This window comes from Panthera uncia, chromosome F2 (assembly GCF_023721935.1).
Source record: "Panthera uncia isolate 11264 chromosome F2, Puncia_PCG_1.0, whole genome shotgun sequence".
NCBI classification, from domain to species: Eukaryota; Metazoa; Chordata; class Mammalia; order Carnivora; family Felidae; genus Panthera; species Panthera uncia.
The window spans coordinates 65901224-65925327 of record NC_064812.1 but is presented as its reverse complement, the minus strand read 5'-3'; the positions used below and the strand labels follow the sequence as shown (position 1 = coordinate 65925327).

Genomic DNA, 24104 nt, shown 5'->3' with positions numbered 1-24104 from the left:
CAAGTCTTTGTGCTGACTTCATGGCACCTTCAGCAGAGAGGTCTCAACCTATGGAGTTTGTGGACAATGTAGATTCATCAAAAAGGAATCCTGGTTTTGCACCTGCTTTCAAAATGGATTGAGATTATCTATAGAAACAAAACCTCAGAGGGGAAATTCTGAATTATAGAATTATATTCTATGCTCTGTCTCCATAGGAAACCAGGCTGAAATACTGTTAATGGTTCCTAGAATCTTGAAATCAAATTGCACTGAATTTGAAAGAGGTGTGGTAACTTAACAAGACTTGGATTTGATCAATAAGACCAATTTGGGATTTTAGGAAAGAGGTTTGGGGAGCCCACCAAGAATGTCAAAAAATTAATTGTGGCCAATAATTTGACCTTTCTCCTATATCTGATATTTATAAGCAACCTTCATTTTAGTCGTCCACTGTCTGTCTGCCCAGGCTGCCATCTAGGGAAGGACAAGCCCAGAAAAGAGAAGGCACATGCAGGTGCCCAGAGAGAGGAGTGCTATCATCTTTCCTTCCCTTAGCACTTGCAGAGGGTGGGATGAACTAAAACATGCGCTAAATCAGACACTGCACAGAGAGCTCACAGTTTTCAAACCCAAAGGGAACTAAAATCAACTGCATTTTCTTCTTCTTCTTTTTTTTTTTTTTACTTTTGAATTTATCTGTCCTGATTAAGGGGGAGGTTGTGCCCACTGGCTCTCAGCAGACCACAGAGTCTGAAACTCCAGTCCCTGCAGCAACGGACACTGCGGATCCCTTGTTTTACCCTAGTTGGTATAAAGGCCAAACCCGGAAAGCCACCACCAACCCACCTTCCATCCCAGGGAGCGAAGGTCTGGGACACATAGGGCCTCCTGGTTCTGAGGATTCGAATGTGCAGAAGGCAGAAGTGGCAGAAGCTGCAGCCAGTGAGAGGGCAGCAGTGAGTGGTAAGGAAACTAGTTCACCAGCAGCTACTTCTCAGGTTAGTGTTGATGCTCTTGTGTCTGAATGCTTCCCCCTGCCATCTAGCGTCGTGCTGGAATCACAGCAAGAAAGAAGGGCCTCCAAAGGGGCAGAAAGAAACCATGGCCTTGGGAAAAACACAGAAACAACTCATTCCCCAATTTTGGCTTGTTTTTAAGCCTTGTAAAACAAAACAGAAAAAAAAATTGACTTCAATCTACCCATACGTGGTGACCTCACACCTGGTTCCCCAGGGAGGTGGTCCACGCAAGCCTGGCCCTTAAGCATGCAGTTTAAAGCTGCTTTGTCTGCAGTGACTGGTTTCCCTTCTCAAAGGCCACTTGCCCTTGCTCAGCCTTTTGTGTCCTCCTTGGGCTTCTAAACACTAATCACCTGCTTTTGTGTCATTCCCAGCAACCCTGAAGGAGCACGTTTGAACTGAGTTCTAAGTCTGCTCTGGAAAATAACCTCTGGTTAATTCATGGATTCTGGGAGTGCATTGGCTATGGCTAGACAAAGATAGTCTTGCTTGATTAAACCAGTGCTTCCTAAACATGTGCTGCTAGGAGCAGAAAAGCACAGGTTTTCCTACTTTTGGGGTTTTAAGGGTCACTTAATACTTTTTTTTTAAATATAATATACTTTGAAGGCCATGTCTTTTTCCTATAAGGAGTTAAGAAACTCCTAATGTTTGCATGGCTCAAAGATTCCACAGAAGAAATATTCTACAATTTCTTTACAAGGAAGGATGCTCATGGTTGCTCCATACCCATGAACATTCTTAAATGATGTGTGGATGTGAGTGTTGCTCAGACAAGGGATGTGAAAGAAATACTCTGTTTCCATGCTCCTGGGTCATCAGGTGATTATGAACAACAAACAGCATTTTTCAAAAATCAGAAAATTACTCATTGTCTTGACTATCTGCTCAAGTAAACCTTAATTTCATGAGATAATAAAAGGAAATTATGTTTGGAAAACTAAAAGTAACATGCTTTTGTGTCATATATTTATTTTCACAAATGAAAAATGACAAAAAATAATTGGTATGAGGAAACATCTTGAGGTAGTTTTTAGGTTAAAAAATGGAGTATAATGTTTTCTAGAAAATTTATGGGAATTTTATTTCTAGAAAGTTAATTAACTTTCTTATCTATTTAGTGGAAGTTGAGTCAGGAAGAGCTGTTTTCTGAAAACCGTATGAAATAACCCATAATAGGAGCATATAATAGGGCTCCAAACCAAAATGCAAAATCCATCTAAATGATGTTGAAAAATATTATTTGTGATAATATCAGTGAAGCTTTCTTCTTGTTTTCTCACAGGAGTTAGCAATCTGCCTAGCACTTTTGGCTTTTCTTATACTTCACTACATCTGGCGTCAGATTCAGTGCTTGATTTTTACTTTAATGGGTAGGAAATATTTTCTTTTCCCTTAACTAACATCTCATATAGTTTCTTCCATAATGTCCCTACTCTATAGGCTCAGAGATAAATTTCTCCCCAACTTTGAGGTTCAGCCATCTAAAAATTTGAACCAAGTTCTAGATAATAGTCATGGCTTCAAACTCTCTACAATGTAATCATCTCAAGGTGACTTCCGGAGGGGTAATTGCTCCATTATCTAAACCTGCATGGAGGGGCAAATCCTGACTCAGAATAGAGACTCAGTGGGCAATTATTCAGTAATCCAGTATAAGTGGACCCTCCAAAATGGCCATTAGGACAGGCCAGTTTCAAAAGTTGTCAATAATGCCATGAGGATTCACGGCTTTTAAAGTAGAGGGAGGCCCAGCAAAGGACTTGTTCAGGAATATTCAGGGTTTCCACAGATTAAGAAACTGCATTTCACTTGCTTACATCAGAGGCACCCAGGAGGCAGCCAGATGACTCCTGTCAAAGATACATAGGAAATTCTTGGCACTGGTGGGAATGTGGGCCAGGTGACTTCTCAGTCTCTTTGAAACCTCTACAGTCTTTCCTGAGAGAGATCTCTGAAAGATATCCTGGGTGCAGCAACATCAAGGGGATTTCAGCCAGGTCAGATCTGAATGAATAAAAAGCAGAAGGAGCAATGTTCATCTACCAGACACAAGGAATGAGAACCAAAGAAGAGTCATAAAGCCAACACCCTTTATTTTTGAGACACCTTTCTCAAAGTCAAGCATTTTCTTAATTACTGTTATAAGATTTGCTTAGGGATGGACATCTTACTCTTTTAATAGCCTTTTGAATATTATCAGCTTAACAATATTTAAAGATTCAAACCTCACATACTTTTGAGTAAATGACCCTGCTGGACCTGATGCCCAGCTCCCTGTGCCTGTAGCTCAAAAGCAATTCAGGGTGACTGGTACTGAAAGCCCTCAGCTATTTCTGGCTCATTGACTTTTTCCTGCGTTGACATTGACTCTTCTGGAAGCTCCCATCATAGCTCCTTTCTGCCTCATTAGCTGTCTGTTCAGCAATGACAGTAGGATCTCCATGGGTCTCTGTCATGTCTGCAACTATGTGTGAGTAGGATCTGCCCCAATGTCTAATAGCCAGACACCTTGTACCCTAGAATGTTCCTAGTGTCTTTATAGTCTGCTCATTATTTGCAGTGAAGAGCAGTGGGTAGAAGTATTGGCCATGGACTCAGTGGGGCAAATGGAGAGAGAGAAAACTCCATATTTTATTGGAATATCCTGAATAATTGTGGATCTGAATAATTGTCTGAAGAGTTCAGTTTACATTCTGAGAATTCAGGTTTGGGGCTTTGTTGCCATACATTTTGTAATGCGTCTCAGAGGCTACAGGGGGACAGTCATGCTTCTCGTCTGCCATCCACTGAGCCCATGTTGTGCACCTTCACATTCACATGCCTGCAAGATAAGGGTGAGGCAGATGGGAGAGCAGTGGAGTAGAGTGATTGACATTCAGTACTGCAAAGAATATGGACAGGTTGATAGAGATCTCACCATAGTATCAGATATTGCTGGCCTCTGTGAATTTTTTGCCGGCCTGATTTACTTTCAACACCTCAGAATCCAACTCACTAGACTAGTATGTGTTCAATGCAAAGTTAGCTTATTGGAATTTCACACTTTATCATTAGTCATTCCCTGGACACTTAGGATGCGATACAAAAGTTCTTGATTTCACTGATGGTCTCAACTTTCTTTATTATGTCAGGAAATAATGTTGCCTTAGAATCTCAGAAGCATCTCAGGCCCACTTGCTGATTTGTAAACTCACTTCAGTCACCTTCAAACTTTTAAGAAGGCAAATGTTCTGTTCCCACATGCTTTCTTCATAGCCATCCACATAGTGAAACCTGCCCTTGCTTTTGCTGCCTGTGATTTCTGATACCATATAATCTCTACTTTATCCTGTTTATTTATTTTTGAGAGACAGAGAGACAGAGCATTAGAGGGGAAGGGGCAGAGAGAGAGGGAGACACAGAACCTGAAGCAGGCTCTGAGCTCTGAGCTGTCAGCACAGAGCCCAATGCAGGGCACAAACCCACGAACCGCGAGATCACGACCTGAGCTGAAGTCGGACGCTCAACTCACCGAACCACCCAGGCACCCACTACTTTATCCTGTTTACCTTCTCTCTTCACCTAATCATATAGGCAGATTATGTGTTAGAAACTGGTCACGGCAAAAACTAGACATCAGCAGTCTCCACCAGTGGCGAACTGGGATTTTGCTTTTTGTTGGATCAGAGGAGCACTGTTGTCTTCCCTGCCTTCATTCTTGAAAAAAAAATTTTTTTTTTTCTCAACAAGGTTTGGGTTCAGCCTTGTGGAAAAACTGAATCTCACAGAAGAGAGATTCATCTGCAGGATGCACTTTGAGCCCTGTTAACATCAGATTTCTCCCAGGAACCCCTGTGAAAGAGGTCACAGGTCACGTTGTGCAAAGCCCCTGTGCATGAACTACAAAATTGCCCTCTAAGTCTCCACCTTTCTAGGCTGTACGCTCCATCAATGCAAAGAGAGTTTGGGGGAAATAACATTTGATCTACTTCATGTGTTAATTTTTAAATTTTGAAAAAGTGACATCCCACCCTAGTCAATCTTAGACAGCAGGGCAATAATAAGGTGGGAAAAAAGCAGGTCAGCTGTCCTTGGAAAGCAGTCTCTGTGAGCCTCATCTCCCAGGCATGCTTTGTTGTGGCCATTTCTGGGTCCAATCTGCTTCCCTCCATTGCCCTTCCTCTTCCTACACAACTTTCATGCAAATTACACCCGGGTGTTAACACAGGGACCACTCCCATCATCGATACCCATGGACAATTAAGTATTTTATCGGGAATACATGTGGCAGTGTGATTTTTCTAGAAGTGGGAGCAGCAACAGTGAAAGATACCCCCTGTTCCCCTTCCTCCCTTCCTAATGAGGGTTAGCAGCCTTGTGTGGAAGAATTTGTCCAAGCTGTTTAATGGGAGCTGTTCAGGGCACAAGACTTTCCAGAGAAATGTCTTCCTATTTGGTGGATTAACCTGGCGGCTGCCTCAATCAAGGTCACAGGACCTCCCATTCCCCCCCCCCCCCCCACATCCCAGTGAGAGTCACTTGCTTTGGAGATAGGGACTTTCACATTAAAATCTCTATGATTTCTGTCTCTATAGAGAACCACAACTCATATATTTCACCAGACTCTGAAGTTACAATTATAAGAGAACCTAAAAGTTTTACTATATTATAACTATTTGTTTTTTTAAGAATAGAATATCTACTTTTCACATTCCGTTTCTCAAGCCTGAAAACAGACAAACAAGTTGGGTACAAATTCTGCTAAGTGTCGGGCACTGGAAAGATCAATGAAGTTAAAGTTAGTAAAAAGGACTTAGGTTCCCATCCTGCTGCTTCTCTGCACTGACTCTGGGCATTTACTTTTATTTACTTTCATCTTCCCACTGAGAAAAGGAAGCAACTACTCAATGAAAAGATACATCTATTTACACATTAGAGAGTGAGAAATTTAGTACTGAGAACTTTATAAATTATTTCAGGATGTTTTCATTGGGAGGGTTATGGGCTCAGGCCTGACACAAACCATGCTGAGTGACAATAATAACAAGTTCTCAGTGAAATAGCCCAGTGCATTTCTCAAAATATGTCTTGCCTTGAAGCTCTTATATAAATGTCCATTTCCCAAACTGTTTTCTAAATCTCTTCCTAGGCACCCCTTTGGCTGAATGTTTCCACAGCTGCACTTATCCCCTTCGATGTCGTAAACTCCATAAAATCTATGATGGTTCAACTCTGAAGTCCATCTAAAGGCACTTACAGCCCTCACTGCCCAGTATAGCAAATTATTAGGATATACAGGAAGTAACAGAATAGTACATGTATGAAGAGATGGAAGATACGTGGTTTAAAAATTTACTGATTTTAAGTGTTACCACAGTACAATCGCTTTTGACAAATATGTAGCCTTAGATAGCCACTACCACATTAAGATGTAGAATATTTCCATCTCTCCCCAAAGTGCCCTCATATACCTTTGCAGTTAATCCCCTCCCTGCATCCCAGTTGGTAACTGTGTCAATCTTTTACTTGGTAGCCATTCTAATGGATATATATGGTACATAGTTTTAATTTGCCATTTTCCCAATGACTAATGATGCTTAGCATCTTTTCATGTGCTTCTAAGTCATTTTAATATTTTCTTTGATGAAGTATTTGCCCACTTTCTTTGGGTTGCTTATCTTATTAGAGAGTTGTAGAAGTTCTTTATGTTATTTTGCATAAAACTCCCTTATCAGACATGTTTTGCAAATATTTTCTCCCAGTCTATGGCTTGCCTTTTCATGTTCTTAAGTGTATTTTGAAGAACAAACATTTTTAGTTTTGATAAAGTTCAATTTTTCATTTTCCCCTTTATGCTTTGTGTTTTAAGAAATCTTTGTTTAACTCAAAAACCACAAGGATTTTCTCTCACATTTTCTTCTAGAATTTTTATAGTTTCAGCTCTTAGGTCTAAGATAATTTTAAGTTAATTTTTGTATTGTGAGATAAGGATCAAGGTTTTGGATCTTGTTTGCTTATTTTCTATATAGATATTTGTTATTCCAGCACTATTTATTAAAAAAGGCTATCTTTTCTCCCCAGTGAACTACCTTGATGATTCATAGAAATTCAAATGACCATATATGCTCAGTTCTACTTGTAGACCATCTGTTTTGAACCATTAATCTGTATCTTCATCTCTCTACCAATACCACACTGTCTTGATTATTATAGCTTTATAGAAGTCTCTAAATCGGGTAATGTAAGGGGTGCCTGGGTGGCTCAGTCTGTTAAGTGTCCAACTTCAGCTCAGGTCATGATCTCGCAGTTTGTGAGTTTGAGCTCTATGCTGACAGCTCAGAGCCTGGAGCCTGCTTCAATTCTGTGTCTCCCTCTCTCTGCTCCTCCCCTCCTTGCATACTCTCTCTCTCTCTCAAAAATAAATAAACAAACAAAAAAAAATTAAATCAGGTAATGTAAGTTCTCTGCTTTATTGGTTTTATTTGGCTTTATTGGTTTTCCCTACTTTTTTTAAAATCTATTTTCTATTTCATTCATTTCTGCTCTTTATTATTTTCACCCTTATGCTTACTTTCGATTTGATTTTCTCTTCTCTTCCTAGTTTCTTAGGGTGAAAACTTAAGTTATTGATTTGAAATCTTTCTTATTTTCTAATACAAGCATTTAATGCTATAAATTTTCTTCTAATCACTGTTTTAGCTGCATCTCACAAGATCGATATGTTGTATTTTCATTTAATTCAAAATATTTTCTAATTTACCTTGGGATTTGTTCTTTGACCCATGAGTTACTTAGATGAGTAGTGTTTATTTTCTAGATATTTGGAGATTTTTCCAGACATCCTTCTGTTTGATTTCTGGTTTGATACTGTTGTGTAGAGACAATACTCTTTATATGATCTCAGTCCTTTTAAATTTAAGATTTAAATTTAAGAAGCTTAAGGTTTTATGGCCCAGAATATGATCTATCTTGGTGAATGTTCCAAGTGCACTTCTGAAAACATAGTATTTGTTTAGATGAATGTTCTATAAAGGTCAATTAGGTCAGTTGATCAAGTCTCTGATATCCTTATTGATTTTCTGTTGACTTGTTTCATCAATTACTGAGAGAGGAAGTTTGAGGTCTCTGATTATAACTGTGGGTTTGTCTATTTACCGTTGCAATTCTATCACTTTTGCCTCATGCATTTTGAAGTTTTGTTTAGGTTTATTCACATTTAGCATTGTTACATTTTCTTAAAGAATATATCCCAAGACAAGTGTTAAACAAAACAAAATCCTTTTCTATCTCGTGTGTGTGTGTGTGTGTGTGTGTATGTACCTGCTTTAATGGGTATAAAGAAGGTCCTTATACACATGTACTATCTTTTAAAGTAGCTTAGCAAAGTTAGAAGGCAGGTGGGGAGAGCCTGGAGGAGAAAGGTGTTGATAATCTTTAAGATGTTCCAAGTGTCTGGCAATGGGGAAGGCCTCATAGCCCCAAACCAACAATCCTGTCTCCCCTTCCTCACCTAGCCATGCCCGGGGCCAAGCATAACAAGAGCTGAGATAGCTGAGGTACCTAATGATTTTAAGTGACTAAGCTGAGCTTAATGATTCAATGACTAGTCGTCACTGGTCTGTGGTCCCCTATTTTTAGTTCTGATATAAATTGCTCTATAAGCTAATGTCTCTGTATATTTTCATGACACACTTATGCCCTAATTCACTCCTTATCTTACCTAAACCAGATTTTACAGAACTGCAGAGGCCACCCTGTCATGGGCCAAGGACTTCCAGCACCAAGCTGTCTTCTTGCTAAGAAGTCCAAGATTCCCAAGCCAAGTGTTAACAAGCAGGTGTACATGGTACAAGGGTTTCCAGATTCTTCCTATCTAGAGTATCATGAGCTCAGACACAGAACATCAGAACCACATTGGCCCCCTACACATTTGAGCTCTTCACTTGAAAATAGCAAAAGGGATGTGTGGAAGTCAAGGCCAGTGGGAAAGTGTCACCAAGGAACACCAGCCCATACCATCTTAGTTCCCAACCCAGGCACTATAAATGTTGTCCTATGAGGTTACAAAGGTGCTCCCAGAGGAAAATTAAAAAAAAAAAACATTTCATGAGAGAGAGAGAGAGAATGGGGGAGGGGAAAGGAAGGAAGAAAGGAAAGAGAAAGAAGAGGAGAGGAAAGGAGAGGAGAGAAAAAAAAGGAAAGGAAAGGAAAGGAAAGGAAAGGAAAAGAAATGGAGAGAAAGGAGAAAAATAGGAAAGGAGAGAAGGAAGGAAGGAAGAAAGAGAGAAGAGTGAAGAAAAAAAAAATCTATGGTTTAAATGGTTAAAAAGACAGGCAGCGACTAGCAAAGAGTCTTTTCCCTTCTTGAAGGGTTTATTTCCTAGGTTCTCAGAAACCAATACATGTGTCCCCCGATTTGAGACCTTATCAAATTTCTCATCATCCCAAAATTCAGTCTCCTTGAAAATATTCATATTTTCCTAAACCAGGATGAACACTAGGCTAGAGTTCCAAAGAAAAGCAGCCAGGTGGAGCCCTGGGTCTCCATAGGTATCACAGGCCAAAAGATAAAATCATTTTCACACAAATGACCTCTGAGATCAAACCATTCATCCTGATTTCAGGGGCAAGCTCTACTTGCCGCTTGAGACTGAGAGGTGAGAGATGTTGGAGGCTAAAGGGCTGAAAAGCTGCTTTTCTGAGTGAGATTAATCTCACAAAGTATTATAGAGCATTTTTAAAAATAAAGCAGGAGACTAAGAACATGATTTCCCATGAGTGTGACTATAGGTCCTGTATTCTTTGAAATGATCTATTTAATTTTCCAAAACAAACTGAAATGAATGAAAATTTAACTATGTTCTCTCAATTTAATTGAGGGATTCAAGGTGTCAAATTATTTTCAAACAGAAATCCCTGCTGAGAGTGACTGCTTGTGTTTTACAAATTAGGAGATTCGAGCTTACAAATCGCTGATATACCAGCGCCCTGACTGTGCTGGAATTTAAGCTTGGTAAAAATAGAAAATTAATCAGTGCTCAGGACTGGCCTACATTTACCCCATAACACTATCCAGGACTTAATAAACCTGGCAATTATAAGAAGTTATGATAATAAAATGCAGTCATTTTACATAAAAAAAAAAAACTATAGGAGAGAGCAAGCTATAGGAGAGACCATTACATAAACATTATTAATGCTTTTTCATTTGTATCCTACAACCGCAATTCTTTCTCTGGCTTTTTTTTTTTTTTTTTTTTTTTTTTTCCCTGTTGGGAAAGTGACATTCTAATCACTGTCAATTTGGGGGCTTTTCTAGACGGACAAAAAAACCCCAAACAAACCCTACACTAAAACTGTAGGCTGTATTTCTCAGGATCAAATAGCATCCTTAGTAAAGGTTACTTTAATAGAAAGCTAAAATGGATGTATCCATTTTAAAGAGGGAAATATAATATAAATTGTTTGTGAGGGGTGTAATGAATTCATCCCCCCTGGCAACCTGTACCTGCAGCTCCACAATTCCATGAAAACAGTCACGCAGGCACCAGGGAGAGCTCTCTGGGGGAGTTGTTATGACACAGCTAGTTGAGTTTTGCTTCCTGTGTTTGAAAACTGTTTATTATTCGGATTTAACCTTAAGACCCTTGTTAGTGTTGTACATCCTGTGGATTTTTTCTGTCTTTATTTACATATCTCAGTGGATTCCATGAAAAATGTCTTTTCCCCCAGTGCAACCCACAAAGCAGGGAATTCATCCACCATCGTTAATGCATCTGAAAAACCAATGCCGTGTAGCAAGACGGTAACCAATGTGTGTACATGACTCTATCATTTAGTCTTTCACAGAGGTCCTCTCAGTAATACCTCAGGACAGTCTTGTAAAGTAGGAATTGTTAAACTTGAGCATTTTACAGTGGAGGACCACAGAAGAGGAGTGACTTGCTCAAGGTCACAGAGCAGCTGGAGCTTAGGGCCCAGTGATCTGCTGCCCTCAGCCATGGCACAGAGTGCGCGTGTGCAGTATACTGTTCGCCAAGCCCGCATCTAGGAAACGTGAGTGAATCCCCACTTTACCCGGGGTGATTGATGACTGAGGCAAAAATAGTGTGACGAAGGGCTCCCCTGCTTTGATTGACCACTCTTGGCGCATCGGCACAGCCTCACGGGGCAGAGAGAGGACGTGTCTAGGCCTCCACTGCTTGCAGGACTGTGGCTGACCCTTGCAGTGACAGCACTCCCGTCCCTTAGTTGCACCTGTGCTACTGCTGGCTCTCAGTCTGACTTCCAAGGGTGGAGCTGGCCCCTCCCTTGAGTCTCACATGCTCAACAGCGCTAGCTTTGTTCTTTGGATTTGTAGTCATTTATATTAATAACCCTCAGCTCTCTCATTAGAGTTACTTTGAGCAAGTTCCTCAACCTTCCTGAGCCTGAGATTTCTCGTCCATAAATTGGGCATAATAATACTATCAACCTCCCATTGCTCTTGAAGACAGCCTGTTTGGCCTATTTATCTAACACAAGGCAGGAATTAATGATCTAACCAGCAGCTCTTTGTAATTCAGTTCTGTCAGAAAGGGTGAGAACACACACTCTATATTGAACACATAATCGGCAGGTCCATATCTGAGAAGAATGCTGGCTTTAAGTTTGTGCCAGGCTGTGATACCAATGTTTTAGCTTCTTCCTGCTCCCCACCCCATCCATTGACCTCATCAATGCCTAAACCATGTTTCAAAACACACCAAACAGTATACACCATGAATCTGACTCTGGGTTAAGAAAAAGCGAGTGAGGTTAATTTCTTCTTGTTTCATAGGCCTGAGGAAATTACTCTGGTTTCTGGTCTTACCTCAGCAAAAAGGAAGCAGTGAGTGACAATGAAGCCCCCAAATCAATTCCCTCCCCCCATTTCTTTACTTAGTGTATACAGTGGCAGACTCCCAACAACAACAACAAAACGCTTTTCAGTGGGTGTTTTCTTTCTAACCTCTTTTCTTCTTCCTCTAGCACTCATGGAGAGTGTGCTATATTTACACAGCTCTGTGCTTCCTCATGTATCCCAGTTGCTCCATCACGAAGCAGAAATGTCTGTATTCCTGTGAAAGAAATGCCCACAATGGAAGACCTGCCCAGCAGAACTTCCAGGGCTTAGACCCTCAGCTGGGAACTACAGACCATGCCTCACTTATTCTTCAGACACTGCTGCCTGGCTCAGGCTTTTGGTTGCATTCTCTTTTCCAGGCTGGAATCCATAATGCTTAAGCTATCCAAGGGCCTGTGGTTCAGGAATGCTTTGTAGGGGGCAGGCCAGTGCTTGAGTTTAGTCTTTCTGAATAAGGTTTCTAAGCATGACCTCAGCAATCCTATTCACACCTGTTTCTAGCATCTGGCTTTGAGCCTCTAACCTAGCCTAGCAGGTTCAGGGTAGAGACAGGGTGGTTGCTCATTCAGCAGCCTCAGGTCTAGTTTTACCCCTTCTATCCACATTCCTTTAAGGCAAATGAGTTTAATTATAAATGTGCAAGCGTCTTCTTGAATTGGCCAAGAAAGACTGGCATTTAACACGTAGTAATAACCAGATCCTTCTGTCAGGTGGAATTTGTGATTGGCATTCATAGTGGCAGAGAGCAAATGGAGCCCAAGTGTGGAGGCCTGGACACAAATGTCCTCACTGCCCCCAATATCATTTCAATGGACCGGCATAGCGGCTCCCATGTCCACCACAGTTATCCCTCAGGATAAGACATGGACATTTCCATGCTATGTGTGGCAGGAGTGTACATGAAGCCATCATCATCCATTAATGTCTTAGCTGTAATTCAGTTTATCAGATAAATTACTATCACCTGGATAAGCTGAGGAACTGGAACACAGGCAGGTAAATGATAATGGATCAGGATCATGGATGGAGTAGAGAATGATCATTTGGGGAAAGGCAGATGCTGGCACCTCATGGAACCCCTGGGGAAGCTTAGAGGAGGCCTGAGGGCATTGGTTACTGGTCAAAGAGCTCACTCTTTTACTTTAGGCCAGCTAAAAAAATATTTTCCCTCCTAAACGTGGCTACCCAGACTTGTGCCAGAGTGAATATCAGGAAAGCATCTGTTTAGTTTTGTTCAGTCAGTGAATCATGTGGTGCAGGATGCATTTAGTAGAGGGGGCTGCTAGTATTGCCCCCACACCAAAATAAGAGCATGTTCACGAAACTGCACCCAGTTATATCCCTATGCTAAGTGCCCAAGGACACATCTGGCTTCAACTGAGCACTAAAGGCAGTTTCATGCTTTAATTGTCAAGAATCTTGCCAAAAGAAGCATGTTGGCTTAAAAAAAAAATCATTACATTTAGCATAAAAATCAAGCCAAAGACCCCATTGATCATTTCTCTCTTTTCTTTGACACTTTCCTACTAAAAACTAGCCTACCCTTTGGTTAACAGCAACAAGATTGTGTGCCCATAGAGACCAAAAAGGTAACATTAATGAAAAAGCAAGCCAGGTAAAAGAAAAATGTTAATAAAAGCATAAATACAAGCTATAGTTTGCTTTCCTCTTAATTCTGAGCATAGCAACTATAAATGAAAAATGGCCACCGAAACCAGCCTTGCAGCAGAGGAGGGAAAATGGAGTGGTGGGCATGATGGAAATCAGGAGATAGAGGGAGCATACCCAATTTGTAGGGACAGGGCTGCTCATCTCTCCATGTAGGTTCTGGATTGCTACATTTCTTCTTTGTCAAGAGAACCTGCAAATCCAGATTTTAATGTGAAGTCTCCTATTTTTTTTAATTTTTAATTTAAAACTCACATAACATAAAAATTACCATCCTAACCATTTGTAAGCATACAATTCAAGTGTTCAGTATATTCACATTGCTATGCAACCAATCTCCAGAATTTTTTCATCTTGCAAAACTTAAACTCTTGTACCCATTAAAAACAACTCCCCATTGCCCCCCTTCCCCCAGCCCCTGGCAACCTCCGTTCTACTTTCTGTTCTCATGAATTTGACTACTCTAGATACTTCTTATATTCTGTAAGTGGAATCACAAAGAATTTGTTGTTTTGTGACTGGCTTATTTCACTTAGCATAATGTCCTCAAGGTTCATCCATGTTGTACCATGTGTCAGAATTTCCTTCCTTTCTAAAGCTGAATAATATTCTATTAAATGCAAATGCCACATTTTGTTTATCCATTCACCCACTGATGAACACATGGGTTGCTTCCTTCCATCTCTTGGCCATTGTGAATATTGCTTCTATGAACATAGGTATGCAAATATCTGTGTGTCTCTGCTTTCAACTCTTTTGGGTGTATTCCCCCAAAGTGGAAGAATTGCTGGATCATATGGTAATCCTATGTTTAATTTTTTGAGGGACTGTCACACTGTTTTCCACAGCAGCTGTACCATTTTACATTCCTACCAATGGTGCACAAGAGCTTCTATTTCTCCACATCCTTGCTCCTGATTTTTTTAATGTTTATTTATTTATTTTGAGAGAGAGAGAGAGAGACAGAACGAACAAGCAGGGGAGGGACAGAGAGAGATGAACAGAGAGAATCCCAAGCAGGCTCTGTGCTGTCAGTGCATGGCCCGATATGGGACTTGAACTCACAAACTGTGAGATCATGACCTGAGCTGAAACCAAGAGTCAGATGCTTAATTGGCTGAGCCACCCAAGCACCCTTGGTCCTGATTTTTTAATGTTTGCAACTAATTGAAGTTTTTGTCAGAACACCACTCAGCCACACAGTTCAGACCAAGTAAACACTGTCCATAATCTGGAACTGTCCTGTGCACAAAGACAGATGTCTGCAAACCTCTGACAGAATGCATGTTCCTCAATCCCCATCAACAAGAAATGATTCTAGATGACCTAACTTGTCAGGGATGATGCCAGTACATTATGCAGTTCTTGGTGGAAGAACCTCTCATCTATGACCCTACTCATCTATGGAGTAAAACCCTCATACTATAATCTGACATTAATTTTTTTTATCTCACAAAACATTTGGTAGTAACAGGGAAAAAAATCAAGATTCTGTTTCTGAGTAGGTTGGGTTCATGAATATCCAGCATTCTTAATCAAGTTCATCTAAGAAAAATAGTCTTTCCCTGAGCAAAGGTATGCCACTCCCTTCTATAGTCTTTTGTGGATCTTGACTAAATTGCATTTCATGGTTGAGACAGGGGAAAATGCTGCCTCCCTATTCCACTTCCTGCTTTTATTTTATGACTAAAACTCATTTCTCAAATTTATGACTAAAACTATGAGTATCAAACTCATAGTGATACGGCCCAGTGTTAAATGATGCTTGTAAGTTGGGTCACCTCAGGAAAATGTGTAATATTTAGAAATAATATAAGACTAATAATCATTTCTTCATCTTTTTATACATCTCAAAGTAAACTGAAGTGCAGGACATGCTCAAAAGCAGAGGGAAGTTCAGTGCTTGTCATTTTCTGTCCTTTGTTTGGCTTCAAAGAACATCTATATTCCTAAGAAATAGCATTTCCTGTATGGAGGAGAACCAGCATTTGGAAAACTATTTAAAGGAATACACATATACAATTACATTTGAGGAAGGCTATAGGAAAAACGTCTGCTTATGATTTAATAGGCTGTACTTACAGAAAGAAGGTTTCTAAATCTTAATTCATTCTTCCTTTAGGAGAGAGCCATATATAGTGTTAGGCCACTTGGAGACACACAACAGGGTTATAGGTAATCATGATTACAATATGCCACAGGAATTAAATCCTATAAATAATATCCAATTCTGAAAAGATGAGCATTGCAAATATAATTGTCTTTCCTTACTGAGGGTCACTACTGCTGTGTATAGTTCCTCATAAGAAGTCCCAGGCAATTCTGCATGGTAGAGGAGGCTCTACTAATGTAAGAAAAAAGGAAGAAAGGAGGGAGGGAGGGAGGATGAGAGGAAGGAAGAAAGAAAGGGGGGGGGGGAGTAAGGAAGGAAGGAAGGAAACACATTTTTAAAGCACTTAATGTAAGTGAGGTATGTACAAAGTGCTTTGGGTGTATTTATTTATTCAGTACTTACGACAGCCTTGTGAGATAGGGTCTCATTTCTGTTTTACAAAAGAAAACACTAAAGGCTTAGAGAGGTTGACTGACTTGTCCAAATCATACAGCTAGGAAGTGGTTAGTCTGGGAATCAAAACCAGGCTAAACCTCTTGGCACAGAACTTTGCTGAGATGGTTGGTGGGTCCTCAAGTTTACATAAACAAGACCGAGGGGATGGTATAATCATCTAAAAATACTCAGGATAAGTCTCTGCTTTTGGCACCCACTCTGACACTGGCCTTTCTTCTCTGATAGGTATCATCTGTCCATATTGTTTAGAGGAAAATCTACTAACTGCATGAAAACATGGGGATGTAAAAGCAACAAACCAAACTATGTGGTACCAAGTTTTGAAGGTTGTTAGGTAGTAACAGCTAGAACGGTTTAAATGGAAGATAGATTTTAATCTCAAGTACAGAAAAGTATAAAAATACATACAAATCCCAAAGCAGTACCAAATGGTTTGTTAGCTACCAGAAGTTTTGCAAAGATTATATCCCTCTACAGAAAATACCTTACCCAACTAGTTTTGCCCTTTAGATATTTCAGAACAGCTGTCATGGAAGATTCCTCTAGATTCAGGATTGCTTTCAAGGAAGAGGCTACAACATGAACACTGATGGTCTGTTTAGGCAAAATTCAGTATTCACACCTAAAGGATGCTTAGAAATCATCTGATCTTTTACAGAACAATTGATATGCCCAGATCATTTGGTTTGGGTTTTTGTTGTTGTTGTTGTTGTTTTTTGTTGGTTTTGTTTTAGTTTGGTATGGGCTTTTTGTTTTTAGGATTAGAGTAAGGTGACTACGGTAGGGAAGAGAAGAGTTTGAGGTACGTAAATAGGCACAGAATTCTGTCTGGATGTTGTTTTTTCCACATCAAGTTGAAGGACACTGAGGTATCTAACCTATTACCAACAGAATCTAATAACATAATAGCAGCCTTTGTTCAATAGTCCAATTTCATTTGACGTGTCACCTATTCCTTCATGGAAAACTACATGCATAAGTTTTATTCTACTGTATCTAATATGATTTCATGGCCCTTTTAAACTTTCTTTTTTTAAAAAAAATGTTTATTTATTTTTGAGAGAGAGAGAGAGCAGGGAAAGGACAGAGAGTGGGGGGGAGGGGAGGACAGAGGATCTGAAGCAGGCTCTGTACTAATAGCACAGAGTCCCATGTGGAGCTTGAACTCAGGAACCTTGAGATCCTGACCTGAGCCAAAGTTGGACACTTAACTGACTGAGCCACCCAGGCACCCCGGCCCTTTGAAACTTTCTATTGAGGAACAACATGGCAGTGGGAAGGATAATCTCAAGGACCTGGGACAAATTTATTAAACTTGAAACATTACCCCCAAACTTATATTTAGGGTAAAATCTGAGAAGGTGTAGGAAAAGTACTCATTTTTCACTCAAAACTATTTTAATGGCAACAAAACACTATACTTACCTAAGTTCTGCTTTGTCATGCCAGCTAGTGTCCATTCATGTAGCAGCTTCATAAAATCACTCAGGGCTTCGGAGTTGAATGCATGTGCCTACCTCATTGCTTTGAAATCAGTGGCATTCTAACCCAGTGGGATAATTTTACCAGTGAAGTCATCAGAATATATTAGCCCATCTTCAGTAGTTCTAGGAAGAACTGTGTTTGTCAGAGTACTTTTAAACGTACAGAGTTTGAGTTTATACATCATATTGCATTTCAGCAAGACTGCTTTATAATTGTTCCCCATTTCATTGTTATTTTTTAAGCTCAAAACAACAGAAATAAATTTCACCTACACGGTTAGATTGATCAATTACTTCAAAAATCACAGCTGTATCTGTCTGGTATCTATAAAAGATAGGTACCTTTTAAAGAGATGGCTATATAAAAAATAAAATTTTATGTTATTAGATTTTATTACCTAGAGAAAAAAGTCCTTTCATTCATGATTTGCTCAAAACTAAGTCTGCAGCATTGCAAAAATTATACTATTTACATATGTAATATACAGCACTGTATAAATTTACAGTATAAATAATTTGACTTACATATATTATGAAATGATTACCACCAAAAGTTTAGTTAACATCCATCATCTCATAGAGGTGCCAAAAAGAAAAAAAATGTTTTTTTCCTTTGTGTTTTTTTTTCCCTTGTGAGGAGAACTCTTAGGATCTACTCTCTTAACAACTTTCAAATATGTCATACAGCAGTGTTAACTATAGCCATCATGTTGTATGCTGCAGACATTTCTAAATCCAAATTCCTATTAGTTCAATGCCACTTTTACCTCAGTAAATTATGTATTAAGTGGACTTTAAAAAAAAAAAAAAGAATTTCCCTCCACTGCATGCATTATTGCTGCCCCTTTTTGGATCATGAGCGTGAATTACTTTCAGGACTCTTGGCCATAGCCAAGAGGGCCTGAGCTTGCTTTCTATCCCTAATAATAATTATGTCCTATATAATAATTATTATTATTATCCTTTCTCCTAAGTAGAAAAGTGACTGGACGAACCCAAAAGGACTAGGCTCTTCTTCCTCTGATTCAGATTTTCTTCTATTGCAGACTGGATTTGAGGACCCTCCCCTCCAGGTACAGGCTGCAGCTTCGGGGAGTGGGAATGGAGCTGATTCTGAGCCAGCTCGCCACGTCTTCTCCTTTTCCTGGTTGAACTCCCTGAATGAATGATGTTCATTCCAACTGTTGCCCTCTGTCTGCCTGGCTGAGATGCACACCGGCAGCAGGGAACCTAGATGAAATTAATACAATGCAGGTGATGAAAGGGACCTCTGAACAGGATTTCTGCAAAAAACCAAACCAAAACAAAACAAAAACCCCTTTAATTCCAGATGACTTTCCAGAGGGAAAACAATTTTGAAAAACATAGTTGCTGAAAGCATTGGAAAAAAGAAACTTGACCTTATGAAAATCTTTTATTGTGTGGGAAACACTATAAAGAGTATGTAGGTGTGATATGTGTGCGTGTGTCTGTAACAAGTGGCAAGTGTTGAAAAAGTATACACTACACTCTTGTCTCTAATAGGCATTGGCTTTTGTTATTATATCATAGTAGCTCTTATTCTTTCTTCTTTAACCGTGCAGTTGGTCAGTGAAATTCAGTGTTAATTCAGAAGTGACTGATTTATCAATATATGGACAAAAGGTAAATCATTGACCAAAGATATGAAACATTTTACAAAGGTTTCCTCATTTCCATAACAGATGTCACTCATATATCCAGAAATGTTCTTTAACTCTGGTGATATTTCCATAGTCCAGAAGGCTGAAGGCCTGGGACATTTCTTGTGACATTTTTCTAATCTTAGTTAGATGTGCAGATATCAAGCAATTAAATTGAAAAAGAATTTCCATCAGCAATTGTCTACTTTCCTTATGTATCTACTGAGGCACCAACCTGGTGAACTATAGAATAACTGCATGTATTTAAATATATGTACACATACAATACACATATAAAATACATGTATATTTAAATCATGCTTTATTTGTCCCACCACGATGCCTCTTTCAAAACATAAGTATAACTTTATTCTGTATGAACTCTTAAATAAATGCTGTTTTTAACAACTTAGTCTTATAATGACTTATTCAGTGTTTCATGTTATCTTATTAATACATCAGTCAAGTGTATTTAAGGGGTCCCACGGGAAGAAGCATCTACAGACATCCAAATTAATTTTGAAGTATTAAACATTCAATTGAATTTCTGTAAGTTGTAACTCAACTACCAAAGATAAATGCATTATAAAACTAGTTGGCTGCACCTGTTCCATTTTAGAAATGCTAGAGATAATTTGTATCCTTAAGAATTAAACTAAGATTGGTATAGACATAAATGAGAAGCGCACTTGTGAAGTTATTAAAGTCAAAATACTTTTTATATAAAAAGTTTCCCAAGTGCCATTTCACAGCATTATATTTAAGTGTAGAAACTATTGAGTTTCTCCTATTAGAAGTAGGCACTGGCAAATAGCATAGAAGTATATTTTATGGTGCTAATGTAGTAGCTTCATAAAGTGAGACTTTCTCATACAAAAAAAAAAAAAAAAAAAGACAGCATGTTGGCCCTAGAGTTTGGAGGAATGCCCTGCCTCAACATTTCTCTTTTCCTTTCCTCCTTCCCTGCCCTTTCCAATTATTTAACATCTTATAGTTAATCAGGGTTAAATGTTATTTCTATTATGAATTGATCTACCATTCATAGAACTACCAAGTCTTAGAGCTGGAAGCAACTTCCCAAATCATTTAACTTAACCTCAGAGGAGTAACCTGAGGTACACAGATGAGTCCAAGGCGACTGCACTATCTGTGTAAGCCACTTGACATATGTTTGTATTTTTAGTAGGAAATTAATGCAAAGAGTTTTCAGCACTTCTTGTGCTGCTATCAGGTCGAAGGAAGCCAGGGGCTGGAAGTTTTACTCCTATGAATACTGAAAAGGAAAAATAAAGTCATGATTACCTTTGCAGCTTTTATTAAAAATATAAATATTCGACATTCTCTTACACAACCAAATTGACCAATGATTGGTAAGATGTTTTTATTACTGAAACGTTTACAAGGAAAGGTTGATTCAAAGAGCTTACAGATTTTGTTTCACCTATCCAAGAGAATGACACTCTCTTTGGCTCAGACCACAACAAAATAAATTGAGTGACTTCTGCCTGCTTCAAAACATTTCATTCTGGGTCCGTACTTTCTAAACACCATTAAAGACACCTGGAAATGGAAACTAAAAGTAGACAATACAAATAACATTTTGCTGCTGTTACTGTGTGTGAATACACTTTGTGCATGCTAATTAAGGAGTATAGACTCTCTTGCTATACATCGTCTAGGCTTCAAGCTATAAAAAAAAATAAATGGTATCAGAGCAACGCTATGGTACAGAATACTGTATTTGATTTTTTTAATTATTTTTTTGCGTGCTAAATACTGCATCCTTTCGGCCAAACGCACAGTTTTATTTCCCAATAATCTCCATCAGTTTCCTGTTGCTGTGAGCTTGCTGCGCTAACTGCTCAGCCCTGGCCATTTCCAAGACTTGTCGGAGGAGGTGGAAGGTGAGATCCAGCGAGATGGGAGGTTCGTCGGATCGCCTCTGCCTCTCGAGTGTCTCCTGGCGGCTGCCGAGGGCGTTCTCGGCTTCGTGCTCAGCCGGACCTGCGGGGCTGTCGAGCGGGAGCGGGCGCCGGGGCAGCGGCAGCTGCTGCAGCAACGCTCGGAAAAAGTTGGCGGCCGCTTCGTCCGGTGAAAGGCGGCTGCTGCTGCCGCCAGAGACAGGTGAAGAGGCGGGCAAGAGGGGAGCAGCGGGGCTCTTGTTGAGGTTACCCAGGCGGAGGAAATATTCCTCTCCCATGCGGAGCAGGATGGGCCGAGCCTGTGGCTGTTGGGGCTTCTGGGGCTGCGGCGGCAGCTGGGAGAAATCCAGGGGCTGGGGCTGCTGAGGGGCCTGCCGGGCGCCCGGGATGGGTCCCCGGCTGAGGAGGGCCCTGCATGGCGGGCAGGGCAGGAAAGCCACCAGCAGGACGCCCGCGGACAAGAGAAGCGGCAGCCGCATGTTAGGGGCGCTCGCTGCGGCACAGAGGTGGGCGGAGAGCGGAATGAGAGAAGGGAAGAGAGAAAGAAAGAGTTGGTCAGAGTTTAGCTCAAACGGAAGGTGCGCTTGGGGGTCTTCCTACGCTGACACCCGTAGACCTGCCTTAGGCGTTCGGGCAGGCACTGTCCGCGGTGCTGAAGCGCCCGAACTGGGACTTCTAGAGTTGGGGGGCGGGGCGGGGCAGGAAAGGGGACGCCTACAAGGCTCAGCACCAAAACTCAGCCCCACGCCAGGCTGGAGCGACCCTTCTCCTTCTGAGACCCTCGAAGGGTCTCTGAGTCCCCTTTCTAACGATGCCCAAAACTGATTCCCTGAGCTCTCGAGAAGATCTACAAATTTCATATCTCACCCGCTGTAAATACCCGCCCGCCTTCCGGATGTTTCAGCATTGTCCTCCCAAATGAGAACTACCTCCTCCTCCTCCTCCTCCTCCTCCTCCTCCTTCTCCTCTTTCTCTATCCTAGCCCTGAAGTCCTTCTCTCAGGGGTCGGGATCGATGGCGGGGGAGGTGGGGGCTCGTCTACACCGCCAGTGACGAGTAACTGGCAGTTTGAAAAACGATTAGCAACCGTCTAACTTTGCTTTTGACACATCCCAGTTACTATCAGAATCTTGAGGCACAGTCAGCAAATACATGCACACACTCAACATTCGGCCCCACCGGGACACCTGGCTCGGCCTCGCACACCGTGGCAGCCCAGGGAATGCAAAGTTGGAGGCACATTTCCGTCTAGGCGCTCCCTACCTTCTGAGGTGCTTCTGCAGGTGAGTGGGGCGCTGCCGCCTCTCTGCAGAGGAAAGTCTCCGGGGCTTTTTCAAGGGTTTTCTTCTCTTCTCCTTTCTGTCTTCACTCTCTTTAAGAATCTTCTCTTCTCCTTCTCTCCAGTCTCTCACCCGATTTGGGCTCTGAGTTTCTCCACACCAGAGCCTGGAGTGGGATTTTATAGCGTCGACCCTCTTCAGAAACCACGCAGCATTTGCCTAATAAGCTGACGCTCTCTTGACAGCTCGATTGCGTGCTGCCTCTGCTCCTGCATAAATCATAGGGCCCTGCCAGAGAACGAGGGGCAGAGTTTTGCTATCTCAACACTGAATCTCACATCCAATTATATCAACAGATATTTATCGCCTCCTTGGTGACGTCAACGAGCCCTAAAATGGAAGGGCTTCTTATGACTTGTCCATTGACAAAAATTCTTGAATGAGATTTCCCAAGTATGAAAACATACTGACCTCTTACTATGAAAGGTGAAATTTAGGGTCAGAAAAGAGACATCGAATGAGAGGGGAAGGGAAGAGTATGGGACAGGAGGTCTATCAATGCAGAGTCCTGTGGGGAAAGCAGCAAGCAGTTACAGGGGATCTGGATCCCACTTTTTTCTCTCCCCCTGACTTCTTTGACCAGTTGTCTCTGGAAACACCTCAGCATCTAAACATATCCTTTTGCTAGAGACAAACTGTCCCATCACCTTTCTGCCTGGTTAAGGATGATGAACAAGGAGATGGAAGTGCAGGGACATCCAGCTTTTAAGCTTCTACCTGCGTTTTCTTCCCAAGAGTAAATAAAGGAATTGTGAGTCTGCAGAAGCAAGACCAATAAGTCTCTTGAAACAAGACTCAAGTCTTTTAAATGATTGGCAGGAGCTGCTTCCATGATGAAGGGGCCCAAACCAGGGTCAGCTGGGGATGCAGCAAGATTTTAAATTCCCCCAGAACCTCACTGCTCCTCCTTTGTCTCTGTCAGAATCCAAAATTAATTGTTGATTTTTCTGTTCCCAAATTAGAGAGAAAGGACAAGCCAAAGGTGCATGAGTTACACAATCTTCATTTGGTCTACTTGATGAAAACCCAATGAGAGAAGAATCCATTCTAACTTCCTGTTCTATATTGGGAGAGGCGTAAACTGCCTGATAACAACGCTGAATTCATCATTTGCATATTTTCACTGATGAATACTGACTCTGTAAAAAGGTAATCTCATTCATTTTACTTCTAAATACTATCAACATCCATTATGGTATCCATATCAGGACACCCAGGTATTTGTTTGTTTGTTTGTTTTTAATCATTTCTTCTTCCAAATTTAAACATGCTCCATGGAAGCCTGATAAGTAAATAAATGTTCTCTGCACTAACACAAAATGGAATAAGTCTGTAAAACCATACTCAAATTCCACATTAAATTGACACTATCATATAAGTGGGAGGCAATTACCTCTAATTTTGCCATTCAAAATGCAATTCCAAACTCTGGAGTCTATGATTTAATTCAGCTTATAGATAACCATCAGAGCTGTTTATCAGAAATCTCCCATTGCTCATTTCTGGTTAGCTCTGCTGCTTCCTTTGTAGCTACATGACAAATGATGCAATACATATTTCAACTCCTATTTTGGGTCTATACTAATTCACAA

At 40.6% G+C, this 24104-nt stretch overlaps 2 protein-coding genes across 8 annotated transcripts in view; one reads left to right on the top strand and one right to left on the bottom strand.

Annotated features, from left to right (window-relative positions):
* Window positions 1-20137, top strand: part of TRIM55 (tripartite motif containing 55) — a 44255-nt gene extending 24118 nt beyond the window's left edge. Inside the window, exons 9-11 of one of the 3 annotated variants that reach the window (XM_049633326.1) lie at window positions 693-980; window positions 2287-2374; window positions 18636-18725. In XM_049633326.1, the coding sequence (XP_049489283.1) occupies window positions 693-980; window positions 2287-2374; window positions 18636-18646 (387 nt within the window). In that variant the 3' untranslated portion in view covers window positions 18647-18725. Of the gene's footprint in view, window positions 1-692; window positions 981-2286; window positions 2375-18635 lie in introns of all 3 variants that reach the window. The other 2 variants (XM_049633325.1, XM_049633327.1) reach the window with 2 other exon arrangements.
* The window catches only part of CRH (corticotropin releasing hormone), a 324530-nt gene continuing 320563 nt past the window's right edge, over window positions 20138-24104 (bottom strand). For all 5 annotated transcript variants that reach the window (XM_049633316.1, XM_049633317.1, XM_049633320.1 and 2 more), the window contains 2 exons: window positions 22436-22740; window positions 20138-21665 (listed from right to left, as the gene is read on the bottom strand). In XM_049633316.1, the coding sequence (XP_049489273.1) occupies window positions 21055-21651 (597 nt within the window). In that variant the 5' untranslated portion in view covers window positions 21652-21665; window positions 22436-22740 and the 3' untranslated portion in view covers window positions 20138-21054. The remainder of the gene's footprint in view (window positions 21666-22435; window positions 22741-24104) is intronic.